General features: G+C 43.7%; 1 protein-coding gene and 1 pseudogene across 6 annotated transcripts in view; one reads left to right on the forward strand and one right to left on the reverse strand.

The window, feature by feature from the left end:
• Window positions 1-11,595, reverse strand: part of LOC138165012 (fatty-acid amide hydrolase 1-like) — a 43,801-nt gene extending 32,206 nt beyond the window's left edge. The window contains exons 1-2 of one of the 6 annotated variants that reach the window (XR_011169249.1): window positions 11,443-11,564; window positions 3,714-3,930 (exon numbers count right to left, since the gene is read on the reverse strand). Coding sequence is in view for 5 of the 6 variants with exons in the window: in XM_069093068.1 (XP_068949169.1) it covers window positions 3,714-3,930; window positions 11,443-11,495 (270 nt within the window). In the remaining variant the exon portion in view is untranslated. Of the gene's footprint in view, window positions 1-3,713; window positions 3,931-7,187; window positions 7,376-11,442 lie in introns of those variants that run through there. The other 5 variants (XM_069093071.1, XM_069093068.1, XM_069093069.1 and 2 more) reach the window with 5 other exon arrangements.
• Window positions 2,283-3,303, forward strand: LOC138165014 (large ribosomal subunit protein eL21-like; annotated as a pseudogene).
• Window positions 11,596-13,847: the final 2,252 nt, after the last annotated feature.

Here is a 13,847-nt window from a genome sequence, read left to right on the forward strand (position 1 = left end):
ATGTGGAAACCCAGATGTTGACTGGGTATGGATGTAATGGTTGGACAATTTGGAAATCTGTCTACTTGATGTTTCTGTCTTGATAATTATGCCTGTATACTTTGAGATTCAGGGTGCTGACCTTTTCTCCTGAACAAGGTAAACGATATATGTCTGACTGATTAAAGTAAGCTTGTTAACCCATTTTGAGTTGCTTTCCTTTAACAAAGCAGATCCAAGAACCTGTATGGGCAGCAAACCCTGAGGACGCTTGGGGTGCTTGCTGCTACACCATGACAAATCATTCCCTCTCTGGGCCTCAGTGTCCTCAACTATAATATCAAGGGATTGAACCTGATGCCCTCCAAAGTTCCTTCTGGCTCTAAAGCCCATGTTAAAGCCTGGTCCCCCCGCCCGGGACTTCTTGCAGTTAATGTTCCATCACCCCATACACATCCCAAGTATTTCCTACAGTTTTTCCCCCTCTTTTGGGGACAGGGGGACACGAGCATCAGTGAAGCCTAAGATTACAAGTCTTCGGTCCTCTCTAACTTTCAAACTGAGGTCCCAAGAAAAGCTGGGGGGACATTCTATTGGTTGATGAGTGGGGAGTCAAAGTCAGGGCTCTGAAAATGACACTCCCCTGCTCTGAGACCTTCACTGGCTCTCCCACTGACCCAGGTCAAAGCCAAGTCCTTGTCTGCCTCCAACCTCATCTCCCATTGTTTGTTCACCGACAACCCCTCTTACATACCCTCTGCCTCAGTCAGGCTGACTCTATCATCCCCATCCCTTATACATGTCAGATTCATCTCTCCCTCCAAGTCTTTGTTCAAATCCCCCGAAGGTCCAAAGCACTTTTCTCTTTCCCTATTACTGGTGGCATGGTGGATAGAGCTCTGAGCCTGGGTCAAGAAGACTTGAGTTCAAATCTGAGCTGATACTAGCTGTGTGACTCTGGGCAAGTCACTTAATCTCTGCCTGGCTTACTTAGTTTCCTCACCTGTAAATGAGGATAATAACAGTAACACTTATCTCCTAGGGTTGTTATAAGAATCAAATGAAATTTTTTGTAAAGTGCTTAGTACAGCACCAGGTGCACAATAAATGTTTTTTCCTTCCTTCTTTCCTACTATTTCAGGAACTCCAGAAGTCCCTGACTTTTGGAGCCCCTTGAGGGCAGGTCTGGGTCTGTTCCCCCCCACTCCATCTCCTGCCCCCCACATGCTCACAGGGCACCTAAGTTCAGGAAATAGGGGAGATTAGTGAAGGCTCAAGGTGGGGAGGGGGAGTGAGATAAAACCCAAGACCTTTCCATGGAGGGTCAAGTTGACCTCAGCCAATCCTTGCCTGCCCCTACATCTTTCAAAGGTCCCTGGTGATGTCTAGGACCTAATGCCCCAATTTTCCCTTGGATCATGAATCAAAACCCCTCAACCCACCAAAAAGCAAGCTGAGCCTACTGCCTCTGACTCATCCCTGGGGACAGACAGAAGATACTCTAGACTAGATTTCAAGGGTCAGACCTCAGTGGAGGGTGCACTCCTAGGGTAGGGGAGCCCTGGGCTAGCAGCCAGCACCCCCACTGACTCTCTGTGGGGCATCATTAAAATCCTCCTCCTCTCTGGCTTCCTGCTGGGCAAAATGAGGCTAACAATATGAGCTCTCCCCTGGCTCCCAGCAGCATTGTGTGCAAGACCCAATGAGGGTGATTTATATAGCAGCTCTTTTTGTGGTGTCAAAGAATTGGAAATGGAGGGGATGCCCACCAACTGGGGAGTGACTGAACAGGTTGTGGTATATGAATGCAATGGAATACTATTGTGCTATAAGAAATGATGAGTAGGGGGCGGCTAGGTGGCACAGTGAATAGAGCACTGGCCCTGGAGTCAGGAAGACCTGAGTTCAAATCCGACCTCAGACACTTAACACAAAAACTAGCTGTGTGACCTTAGGCAAGTCACTTAACCCCAATTGCCCTCCAAAAAAAAGGTAAAAAAAAAAAAGAAATGATGAGTAGTCAGACTTCAGAAAAACCTGGAAAGACTTATATGGACTGATGCTGAGTGAAGTGAGTAGCACCAGAAGAACATTGCACACAGTAATAGCAACATTGTATGATGATCAACTCTGAATGACTATTCTCAGCAATACAGTGATCCAAGACAGTTCTATAGGACTTATGTTGAAAGATGCTGTCCATCTCCAGAGAAAGAATTGGTAGAGCCTGAATGCAGATCAAAGACACTTATCCTTTGCTTTCTTTATTTTTCTTGGGTTTGGTGTTTTGGAGGTTTGTTTTTTTTGTGTGTGTTTTCTTTCACAGAATGAGTTACATGGAAATGCGTTTTGCATGACTACACATGTATAACCGGTGTCAAATTGCTTGCCTTCTCAACGGGGGAGGAAGGGAGAGAATTTGGAATGCAAAATTTGAATAAAAAAGAATGTTAAAATTATTTTTATGCTTTTCCCCCCAACTCCTCCATATTCCAGTGAGCTGCCAAAATGATGAACACAAAAGGAAAAAGGAGAGGAACATGATACATGTTTTTTAGGCCCTTTCGAAAACATGGTGTTGTCCCTTTGGCTACATATATGCAAATATACAAGAAAGGTGATACTGTAGATCTCAAGGGTATGGGCATAGTTCAGCAAGGAATGCCCCACAAATGTTACCATAGCAAGACTGGATGGGTTTATAATGTTACTCAGCATGCTGTAGGCACTGTTGTAAACAAACAGATTAATTAAGGGCAAGATTCTAGTCAAAAGAATTAATGTGCGTATTGAGCATATTAAGCATTCCAAGAGCAGAGATAGCTTCCTGAAGCGGGTAAAGGAAAATGATCAGAAGAAGAAGAAAGCCAAAGAAAAAGGCACTTGGGTTCAACTGAAACTCCAGCCTGCTCCGCCCAGAGAAGCACACTTTGGGAGAACCAATGGCAAGGAACCTGAGCTGTTGGAACCAATCCCGTATGAATTCATGGCCTAAGTGACTAAAAAAAGAACAATAAAAAAAATCTTGGATTATGGAAAAAAAATTATTTTTACATGTGATTGGGAAAAAATAAACATTAAATAAGTTTTTTTTTTTTTTTTAAGATCCAGTAAGGATGATGGATGTTAATTATTGCCTCTTAAGTTCTTAAGAAACCCTACGTGTTTTTACTCTAGAGAGGAGAAAATGTGATAAAAAGCCCAAGGGCTTGGAGTCAGAAGACCTGGGACTGGAACCTTGGACCACTCCTTTGCCCTCTCAGTCTCAGTTTCCTCTTCAGTAAAGAGAGGCACAACATCTGCACTATCTCCTTCAGAAGACCACTGTGAGGTCATTGTTTGGTCAGTGGTTAAAATACTAGAGAAATGGGAGCTGGGCATTTTCCTTGTGTCTTTTCCTCTCTGTGGGCCTCGGTTTCTCCCTCTGTCAAATTAAAGCCCTGGTCTAAGTAGTGTACGTCTTTGCCAGCTGAAACAATTTCTGATTGAACTATCAATACCTGTGGCATGCACAAGGTCCCCACCTCCTTGGAGAGTCCCTGTGTACCAAAGCTTCTCACCTCCCCCCAAGCTGCCCTGGAGATGGAAGGATCCTGTCCTTGGATGACAGAATTGCTCTAAGTACAGTCTGCCTTCCAGGTTCCCAGCTGGTCCTAGTGCCTGGGGGGATGGGGGTAAGAGGAGGGGAGAAGGCAGGGTGGGTGTGTCTGGGTGGGGCCCCCAAGGAGGGTTACCTCTTGCTTTAGTCGTTCAATTGCAGCCTCCATCTTCTTCAAGGCCACCTCTCTCCTCTTCTGGGCCTCTCTGATCTTGGCCCGGGCCTGGGCTTTGGCCGCCCATTTCCGAAGCAGACAAGTGCCAACCGCAATGACCAGCAGGGCTAAAAAGAAGGAGAGCAGGAACTGGCCTAACTTCTGGAGTGCCTCGGAGACTCCTTCCTGGTACAACATCCTACAACCAGTCAACAGAGAGAGGCCTGGGTTAGGCTGGGCTAGACTGGGGCTGGGCTGCCTGGATTATCCAACCACTCTACTGCTACCCTGGGTTCCCTGGTCAAGCTGCCCCAAGTCAGGTGCTAGACCCAGTGACCTCAAGCTCTGATGCTTTGGATTCTCTGGGGCCATGTTCTGGAACCGCGGTGGAGAAAATGATGAGGCAGGCAGTGAGACTTCTGTCCTGGGAAGGGTTCTGAGCATCCCATTTTTTGCTTGCCAACAAGTGGCTCAATCAGGCTTCACCCAACCTCGGCTTTGCACCAAGGGTGGACCTCACTAGAAGCTAGCCCTGGAGACTGCAGGTGACAATCTCTCGGCAGCTGCTGGCCATCCTCAATTCTTCCCCCTCCTCTGCTGTCTAGTCTCTTTTTAAGCAGGTCACCAAGTGCTACATTTGGTGACATCTAGCCCCAGGCTGGCATTTAGGAGGACTTGTGGCCTTCTGGTGCCAACCTAACTGTACTGTTGTTCAGGAAGACCCCCCGCCAAGGGAGGCAGGTACAGTGGGAGAAGAGAAGCTGGCAGCAGCAGGGAGAAGGGAGATTTAGGCATGGGGAGGAGCCCAGCCCAGCCCCCAGAGTCCAGTGATGATTGGGGGTAAGAAGGAGACTGTCCTGAGTTACTGCCCTTGGTCCTTCCACCTGCAGCCTTATGCAACTGATGAGAAACTGAACAGGTCCCAGATACAGAGCAGGGCAGGACATTTTCCCCCAATTTGGCCTCTTCTGGGACTCAGGACCAAAGGGTTATCATGCAGTCAGTCAATAAGCATTGATCAAGTGCTTACCACATGACAGGCACTGTGGGGTCCCTGCCCTCAAGGAGCTCCCAGTCTACTGGGGGAGACCGCACATACGGAAGGAGTAAATGGATGGCAATGTCAGAGGGAGCCACTAGGGAGGAAGACTACCTGGAAATGCTCCTACAGAGTGAGCCGGGACCGCCATTTAAAGAGGGGGCCTAGTACGTGGGCCAGTCCCCATGCCTGGCACCTTCTCTGGCCTCCTGTCCAGGTCCCTTTTATGTGCACTCTTCCCCCATGAGATTGTAAGCTCCTCAAGGGCAGCAGGCCACTCATTTCTATTTGCATCCCCAGAGTTTAGCAAAGTACCCGGCACATAGTAGGTCTTAATAAATATTTCTTGACTGACTGATTTGAGTCTTAAAGGAAGTCAGGGAAACAGGCTGAGATAAGGAAAGTGAGCATGCCAGGTGTGGAAGGTGTGTGGGACAGAGACCACTACCAAAAAAAAATCAATACAAAGATGTAGATAACTGAAAGCAGAAATGAGTGTATTGCTTCCTCATGAGAAGGGTATCCCCCTCATCGCTCTACTGGTGCCAGGCAGGTAAGTACAAACTGATTTTGGAAAGCAAGGTCCCTTTATACCCTAACACACATGCCCCCCAGCCCCCTTCCCCTTATCCCATTGACTGATCTTCAATGCCCACAATCTAATCGAAGTGAGAATCTCACCCAGCAACAAAGAACAAAGGCAGTTACACAAGTCTGAAGACAAGAAAAGGTGGGAATTTCTGCGAGAGTTTATAAGAGTGCACAGTTTAGGTTGTGTTGCAAAGCATGGCTAACTACAGATGTTATTCTGTGCTTCAATAATGCAAACACTATTAACCCTTCTGAGGAGGCTTCACTTCTGAGAAATCATCCCTCCCAATCCCCCCTCCTATTTGTTACAACGTGAAGACTGCTCACACCATTACTGGAAGGCCTCTTCCACTAATTCTTCTTGAGAATCCCCATCAGGGTGATCTCACTGGGCACCCAACCCTGGCTTTTCAGAATCATCAGTTTAAAATCTCCTTTCCCTTCTATTTTCACCAATTGGCACAAGGAGTCTTTGACCATTCCTCTTATCAGTTGCATCATACAGGGGAGACACATTGGGAGTAGGATAATTCCACTAAAATCTGGCAGGAGGAACCCAAGGGTGTGCTTCCATCAGGACCCATGAAACCAGGAAATCCCAGAGGTATTGAAGGGAGAATTCCATGTCTGGGTGGGGACATGTGTCAATTACCTAATGTTTTGGGTAATAGTTTTAACTACTTCCCCATTTTTATACAACCACTGAAAAGGTTTAGCTTCCCACAGACACCTCCTTCTTCTGTTAGTAAATAAATCCCTGGCTGCTAAGAACCTATGCAGGATTTAATGGTACCAGGACCCAGGGCCAACTCCTGAGTGCTGCTTGGGGCCCACCACAAATCCAGCAGTTGGTTAAATTAAAACTCTCTGCTGCACTCTCCATTAATTGAATATACCAATTCACTTGGTTTAGGGGTAGAGGACAACATGCTAATCCCAGAACTGATGCCTAGGGACCAGAGGCAAAAGAAGATACCTGCAGCAAAGCAAAGCAAGGGCATAGCAACCGAGAGAAGCAATAAAACCACAACAATTCTCTAGGTCATGAATGGGTCGATCACTTTTTCTTTTTTTTATACACATTTGTTTTTAAAACTTTGAGTTCCAGATTTTTTCCTTTCTTCCTTCTTCACCCACCCCCCACTGGGAAGATAAGAAATTCAATATGGACTGTACATGTGTAGTTACACAAAACATTTCCATAGCAGGTATATTGTGAAAGACTTGACTATATTTCCCTCCATCCTATCCCACCCCCCACTTATTCTATTTTCTCCTTTGACCCTATTTCTCTTCAAAAGTGTTTGCTTCTAACTATGCTCTCCCCCAATCTGCCCTCCCTTCTATCATCCCCCCTCTTATCTCCTTCCCCCCTGCTTTCCTGTAGGGTAATTGAGTGTGTGTGTTATTCCCTCCTTAAGCCAGATTCAATGAGAGTAAGGTTGACCCATTCCCTTTCACCTTCCTGTTCTTCCCCTCCATGGTAACAGTGTTCTCTTGCCTCTTTTTACCCTAATTTATCTCTCCCTTTCTCCTTCTCCCAATACATTCCTCTTTCACCTCTTAATTTTTTTTTAGATATCATTCCTTCCTATTCAACTGATCCTGTGCCCTGTCTATGTATACACGTACACACATATACATAACTCACATATGCACTTATATACACATATACCCTCCTATACATACATATGTATATGTACATATTCCCTTCAACTATCCTCACACTGAGAAAAGTCTCATGAGTTACAATGATCGTTTTTCCATGTAGGAATGGAAATAGCTCAGCTTTAATAAGCTCCTTGTGATTTCTTTTCCCTACTTACTTTCTCACGCTTCTATTCAAAGTCAGTTTTAAGGTTCCAGGATCTGGTGACAGCCAGTCCACTGGGCCGGGGCTGGCACTGGTCCCTTCGCTCGAGTGTGATAAGTCCAACCTTCTTCTTTGGTTCAAACAGCAGTGTCAGCAGTGAGGAACATCTGATATGGGCCTTCCCAGGCAGGGGTCAGCTTTTCTTCCTTCCAGGTTTAGATCCACACCCAGTCACCAGACTGGGACCTATGAACTGGAAACCCCTGGGGAGGTGTTTGAGCAATCATTCCCTTCTTTAGTAGCACTAATAATTGATGTGCTAAAGATTGTATCTATTCCCTACCGAATCTCTCTTTCTATCAGGAGGAGTGAGGAGAGATTAAAGGGTTGTGCGGGATAGGGGTGACCATAAAGAAGTTCATGGGGGTAAATCAATGTCCCTCCAGGGCATTGTCCTGATCGTAAGGAGTGTTAGGGGTAAACATTTTGTTCAGGGCAACTGAGTCTCCACCATTAGTTTAGTTAATTGTTTCTTGATTTCCTGATTCACTCTTTCTACCTTGTCAGAAGAAGGAGGGTGCCAGGGGGTATGGAGTTCCCAGGATATCTCTAAAGTTCACATAAAACTTTTGCTGTGAAATGGGACACTTGATCCGAGTCTATACTCTCCACCAGCCCATAACTAGGGATTATTTGTTCCAACAAAGTTCTAGTAATTGTAGAGGCAGTAGCCTGTGCAAGAGGAAAGGCTTCCACCCGTGACGTGAGGTAATCCACAATGACCAACAGGTATCTTAGTTGTCCTGCCAGGGGCACCTCAGTGAAGTCCACCTGTATACTTTGAAAGGGCCTGATACCTGGAGGCCGCCCTCCCATTGGAGTCTGGCACTGTATTTGTTTGTCCTTTGACACACAATGCAGCCATTGACCATTTGGCGTGCCAATGCGCATGTTCCAGGACATACATACTGGGTCAAGCTGCATCACACAGGTTCTGGACATCCCAGTGGCTGCCCTGGTGCAGGTGTCGTAAAATCTGTCTCACTAGGCTTATTCAGTACCCCAGGCCCGTCAGGAAGGAGCTACCTTCCTTGAGGGTCTTTTGCAGCACCTAGATCTACTGCTTGTTCTTCTTCCCCAGTCAGGAGTGGGGAGTCAGACTTGGATCAAGGGAGGGGATGAGACCCAATATAGGTGCCTCTCTCAATTTTAATTCTCCAGCCCTCCGGGCCTCCTCATTCGGTTGTACCTGGTTTTCCCATTGCCCACCCTCAGGGAAGTGAGCAGACTGCCGGGTCAGCTCCACCCTCCCCCAGTGGACCTCTGCCCTTTCCCAGTCAGCTCACCTGCACGGAGGTGGGTGGGCTTCTGGGTCAGGGAGGCTTGGCACCGGTGAGAATTTCAAGGTGTGTACTAACCAATTACTGTTTTTGGCTTCTGCAAGTTTTTGCTTACATAATACCTAACCCTTGGTCCTGGCCTTCCTTTAAAAGGCGAGGTTTTACCTGAGATCGCTGCTATACCACCCGGCACGGTGGGGTGGTACCTCGCTCGTCAGCCTGCCGTGTGGCCTCATCAGCCAACATGGCATATAATAAAGGGTCCAATTCTAAATTGTTAGTTGGGTCTGGCTAGAGTTTTATGGGTACCACAATCCACCAGTCAGTTTCCCCTAGCCTCAAAAGAATTTCCCTTTTGACAGCCATTCACATGTATCAGAGCCACCACCAGAGGGAGCTGTACTTGCTTTAACAAGGTGTCATGAACCAATTCTTTTCCTTTACTATTTCCCATACCCCTCTCCTCCCAAATCTTTAGATCTTACAAGTCCTTCTAAAGAAGGGCAGGGCTTGGACAAAAAAAAAGATGGAGAAGGAGGAGACTTTGAGCACACTGCTTCAGCTTCCTTATTTAAAAAACCTTTCTGAGTAAGCCATCTACTTTAAGCCTATCAGAGTCCCACCCAGGGACTCATAAAATCCACTAAAGGTCTGAATTGAAGATTCATTCAGTAAAATTACCAATTTTCTTTTAGCAAAACAATTTTAACTGAAACTTCCTTGTAAACAAGGACAAGCGGCTTAAATTACAATATTTCAAAATATTACAACACATGGTAAACTACTTCTCATATAACACAGATAATACAACTGTTTATTCAGTTACACAGTAAGAGACTATAAACAAGTATCACGTAACTAAATTTAACTTTAAAATCAAAACCAATTAATTGCCAATCTGGTGGCCTTAATTTAGTCTTTTTCCTTTACACAGAAACAAGTAAATTTAGCTTACACCATTTACACTCAAATAGCTTTTGTTTTATCCCATATATTATGCCAAGCACCTTTACAATTATGTTATTCCCATAAAATCCCTAGGATATGGATTCCACTATCACCATCCCTTATTGAACAGTAAACTAAGGTAAATAAAACTTTCTTGGGGCCATACAGTGAATCAATTTCTTGATGCCAAATAACAATATGCACCTTTTTTGATTATATAACTATACCTTTCTAAGTTCTAATACCCTTGGCCCTCTAAAAGGAAATATTATCCACACTTTTATATATTTTCTTAATATTTCAGTTCCCCATTCACATTTTCCTGGGAAAGTTTACAAGCAGTTTGAAATTATCTATTATAATCAGGTTAGGGGGCAGCTAGGTGGCGCAGTGAGTAAGAGCACCGGCCCCAGAGTCAGGAGACCTGGGATCGGTTCCGGCCTCAGATACTTGGCACCCACACAAAAAATAACTGGCCATGTAACCTTGAGCAAGTTACTTAACCCCAATTGCTTAAAAAAATATATCAGGTTAGTTTAAAATATGCTGAGACAATATTCTAACTGCTTCTTTTAGTTCTAGGAATAATTACAAATCACAGTTATCTATATCTTTACCATAATCAATGCCCATCTTTAAAATCAAATTCAATAGCCACCCAATTTCAGCATTTCCACTTAAAGCAAAAATTCCCTTCTTAAAAGCAAAAATAACCCTTCAAATATGGGAATTCCTTAATATTAATTCCCAAAATATTATAAATTTCACAAATATCCAAATTAACATACATAAATATATCCTTAGATGAAACAGACTTGTAAAATCACAACTCTTATCTTTTTCCCAGGATTTTCATCTGTGAAATAAGGGTCCAGCAACACAGCAACTTTTGTACCAAGTTCATAAGAACTTTTAGGTTACTTAACAGCTTCTTAATAACATTTAGATAAGAGAAGTTGCTTTAAAAAAAAACATCCCATTATCTATTTAGGTGAATGTATTTTTAAATCACCTAGCATAGAAAATAAACTATTAACTTTAAACCACTGTATACATTTTCATGATAGCTCAGATTTCCAATGGACAATTTACTATCATAGTAAATATCAGTAGCATTATTACATTTATACCCAAATATAATAGTTTCACATTTTTATCACATCCCTTCAAAAGTCAATTCATATACAACAAAATTCAATTTGAAAATTGTTTTAACACTAATTTCTACATTTTACAATCATATTTATCTATATTGCTCTCTATTTTTTTTAAGTCCAATACTTCTGGTCTTTAAAAAAAAAACAAACCTGCTCTGTATAACCTCTTTAAAAAGCTAAAATCCTTTCTCCTCTCCAAGCTCCCAATCAAAACTGGCCAAGGCATTAATTTCTCACTCCTATTCTTCTGAGACATTTGCAAAAAGTTTTAATCAGATTAACTAAAGGGTTTAGCCCAGGCCAAAAAGACCTAACAAGATGTGGCCAACTCCCCTTTTAAGCAGAAATCTTGGGAGTTTAACAATCAATTGTACCAATATCTTTACATTCAATAAAACCCTCCTATAGATGCATCCTGAAAGATGAATAGATATAATGACACAAATAAAATTTCAAAGTATTAGAAAAATTCAATTCTCAGTTACTACAGGGTTCCCAGATATTAAAGTTTCCAGATTTAAATTAGCCTTAATAACAATTTATCCAATGTCTTTCCTTCCTTCTTTTATCCTTGGATAGAAAATTATTACTTTTAACCCCACATAAATGTGATAGTCCATAAACCTCCCAACTAGCAGACATTAATATATATCTTGAAAATCACCCTTTCAAATTTTAGGTTTCTCATTTACTTAACATATAGATATGCTCTCTCAAAGCACACACAGAGACATAACACAAAGACCCAAACACAAAACAAGTCCTGCTCCTGGGCACCTTTCTTTTTATAATTTGGTAATTGATTCCAATTGCTTAACCTTACCCCTGGCAGGCTATCTTTTGGAACATCTGGAAAGGGGCTATGCTTCTGACCATCCACTTTTAACTGGGACTTCCCCATGGCTCACCAGTTCTTTCCTGTTGAGGTTCACTATATCTAGCCAAGGGGTGGAGGCTCACTAGTTCTTGTTCTCTTTTGAAAACTCACTAATCTTGCTCCCTTATGGGAGAGGAGGCTGGCTAGATCTTATCAAGGGCTCACTAGTTCTTTGTTTCTGTGGAAAGCTCACCCATCTTGCCTTCTCACCACACTAAGCTCAGCCTTGTTTCCCCTCCCTAGTCACCCAGAGACTCATTAGTTCTTGCCCCTGTTATAGGGGCTCACTGATCTTGTCTTACCTGGGTCTGTGTGCACAGGACTTAGGTGACCAGCTCAAATTCTTCAGTGGGTGGTGGTTGTTGTGCCCTTCCCAAAATTTCCTCTTTCAGCTGACTGTCCTTCTTTGGCTCCATTCCTTAAAAGTGAAAGGAAACTCCCAGACCATTCCCTGGACCACTGGCAAATGGCTGGCGGACGCCTATTCTAGGATTGTCTGGGAGACCCTTCCCCAGATAAGGGGATCCTGGATGAGCCCCTCAAAACTGTGTGGGACAGAGAACACTACCAAAAAAAATCAATACAAAGACTTAGATACCTGTAAGCAGAAATGAGTTTATTGCTTTCTCATGAGGAAGGGTACTGCCCCTCGTTGCTCTAATGGTGCCGGCCAGGGAAGTACAAATTGATTCTGGAAAGCAAGGTCTCTTTATACCCTAACATGAGCCCCTCCCCAACTCCCTTCCCCTTATCCCTTTGACTGGTCTTCAGGGGCCACTATCTATTCCTGGGAATCTTCCCCAGCAACAAAGAACAAAGGCAATTACACAAGTTTGCCTGGAGACAAGAAAAGGTGGGAATTTTTGCAAGAGTTTGCAAGAGTGCACAGTTTAGGTTGTGTTGCAAAGCATGGTTTTACAACCTAACTACAGATGTTATTCTTTTTTTTTTTTTAAGCAATTGGGGTTAAGTAACTTGCTCAAGGTTACACAGCCAGTTATTTCTAGGTGTGGTGCTAAGTATCTGAGCCCGGATTCGAACCCCAGGTCATCCCGACACTGGGGCCAGTGCTCTTACTCACTGTGCTACCTGGCTGCCCCTACAGATGTTATTCTGAAAGAGAGTAAACTGTGTTTCAATAATACAAAAACTACTAACCCTTCTGAGGAGGCTTCACTTTTGAGAAATCATGCCTCACAAAGGCAACAAGTTCAAAGTCACGAGAAGGAAACTTGAAAACATTGAGTCTAATTGGCCCATTCTACAGATGGGGCAACTAAGGGCCCAGAGAAAGGAAAGACATTTGCCTAAGATCTAACAAGTTAATGGTTATAATTCTGTCTCACATTTAGAGATTCTAAGAGGGAGCTGTGAGGAGAAAGAATATTCCAGTAATGGGGTCATAAAAAGTTGGTCATGGCTGAACAACTGAACACAACAACAAATAAATGTTAACTATTATTACTACTGTTAATTTTAATGCTATTGGCTCAAGCTCCTCTTCTGTTGCCTTTTCCCCAATATCGATCAACAGTGTCTCTCTTACTTTATTGATTGATCCAGTATTTTTTAATCGCCCCAGTGTCATTTAGTCAATTAATATCAATTAACTCTTTAAAAAGAGATGTTTATTGAGAAAATATAGGAAGAGATACAAATGTATGCCCCCCAACTCCTGAGGGACACACTCTCAGCTATACTACCTCAGTCTACCTTAAATCAATCTGCTACAAGGAATTCACCCCACCAAGTTCACTTCCAAATGCAGCCTACACTAGGACAGAATTGGACCTTGCTGCAATAAGACATAGTATGTCAATGGTCATCTCGTGCTGATGTTAACCAATACTGGTATCAATTCCATTTCCTGGATCTTTTGCGATAGCATAGGCCCTACACCAAAGGAAAGACGATCCAGTCCAAAGGAAGAAGCAATGCCTTGCTGGGTACTCACAGGCTGCATGATTGAGGCATGTGTGAGGAGAATGAAAGGTTCCTACCCTACCAAGGGGCCTACAGCAATCCTTGCCTCATTCACCACCAGGCTCACTTTGACCAGTGAGTATATGGCTCAGCAACAAGCCAAAAGTCTTCTTCTTCAACAAAGGAAAAATAAGGTTTGTATTAGGCTGAGCACACTGCACAAGCTGATAAGAACTGGCATCTCACTGGCCAGTCCCCCATTACACATATGTCTCTATAAAGTCATTACAAGATGACGTTGATGAGGAAGGATGGAAAGGGTTCCAAAAGGACTTATGTAGAGATTCTAAGATTCCAGGAATGGGGGAGAGATAGTATTAAGGTGGGAGATGAACTGTCACATGTATGGCCAGTGTGGCTGGTTTGCA

This window comes from Petaurus breviceps, unplaced genomic scaffold, assembly GCF_028583685.1.
Source record: "Petaurus breviceps papuanus isolate PSGF00001 unplaced genomic scaffold, PetGlider_PUasm1.0 207, whole genome shotgun sequence".
NCBI classification, from domain to species: Eukaryota; Metazoa; Chordata; class Mammalia; order Diprotodontia; family Petauridae; genus Petaurus; species Petaurus breviceps.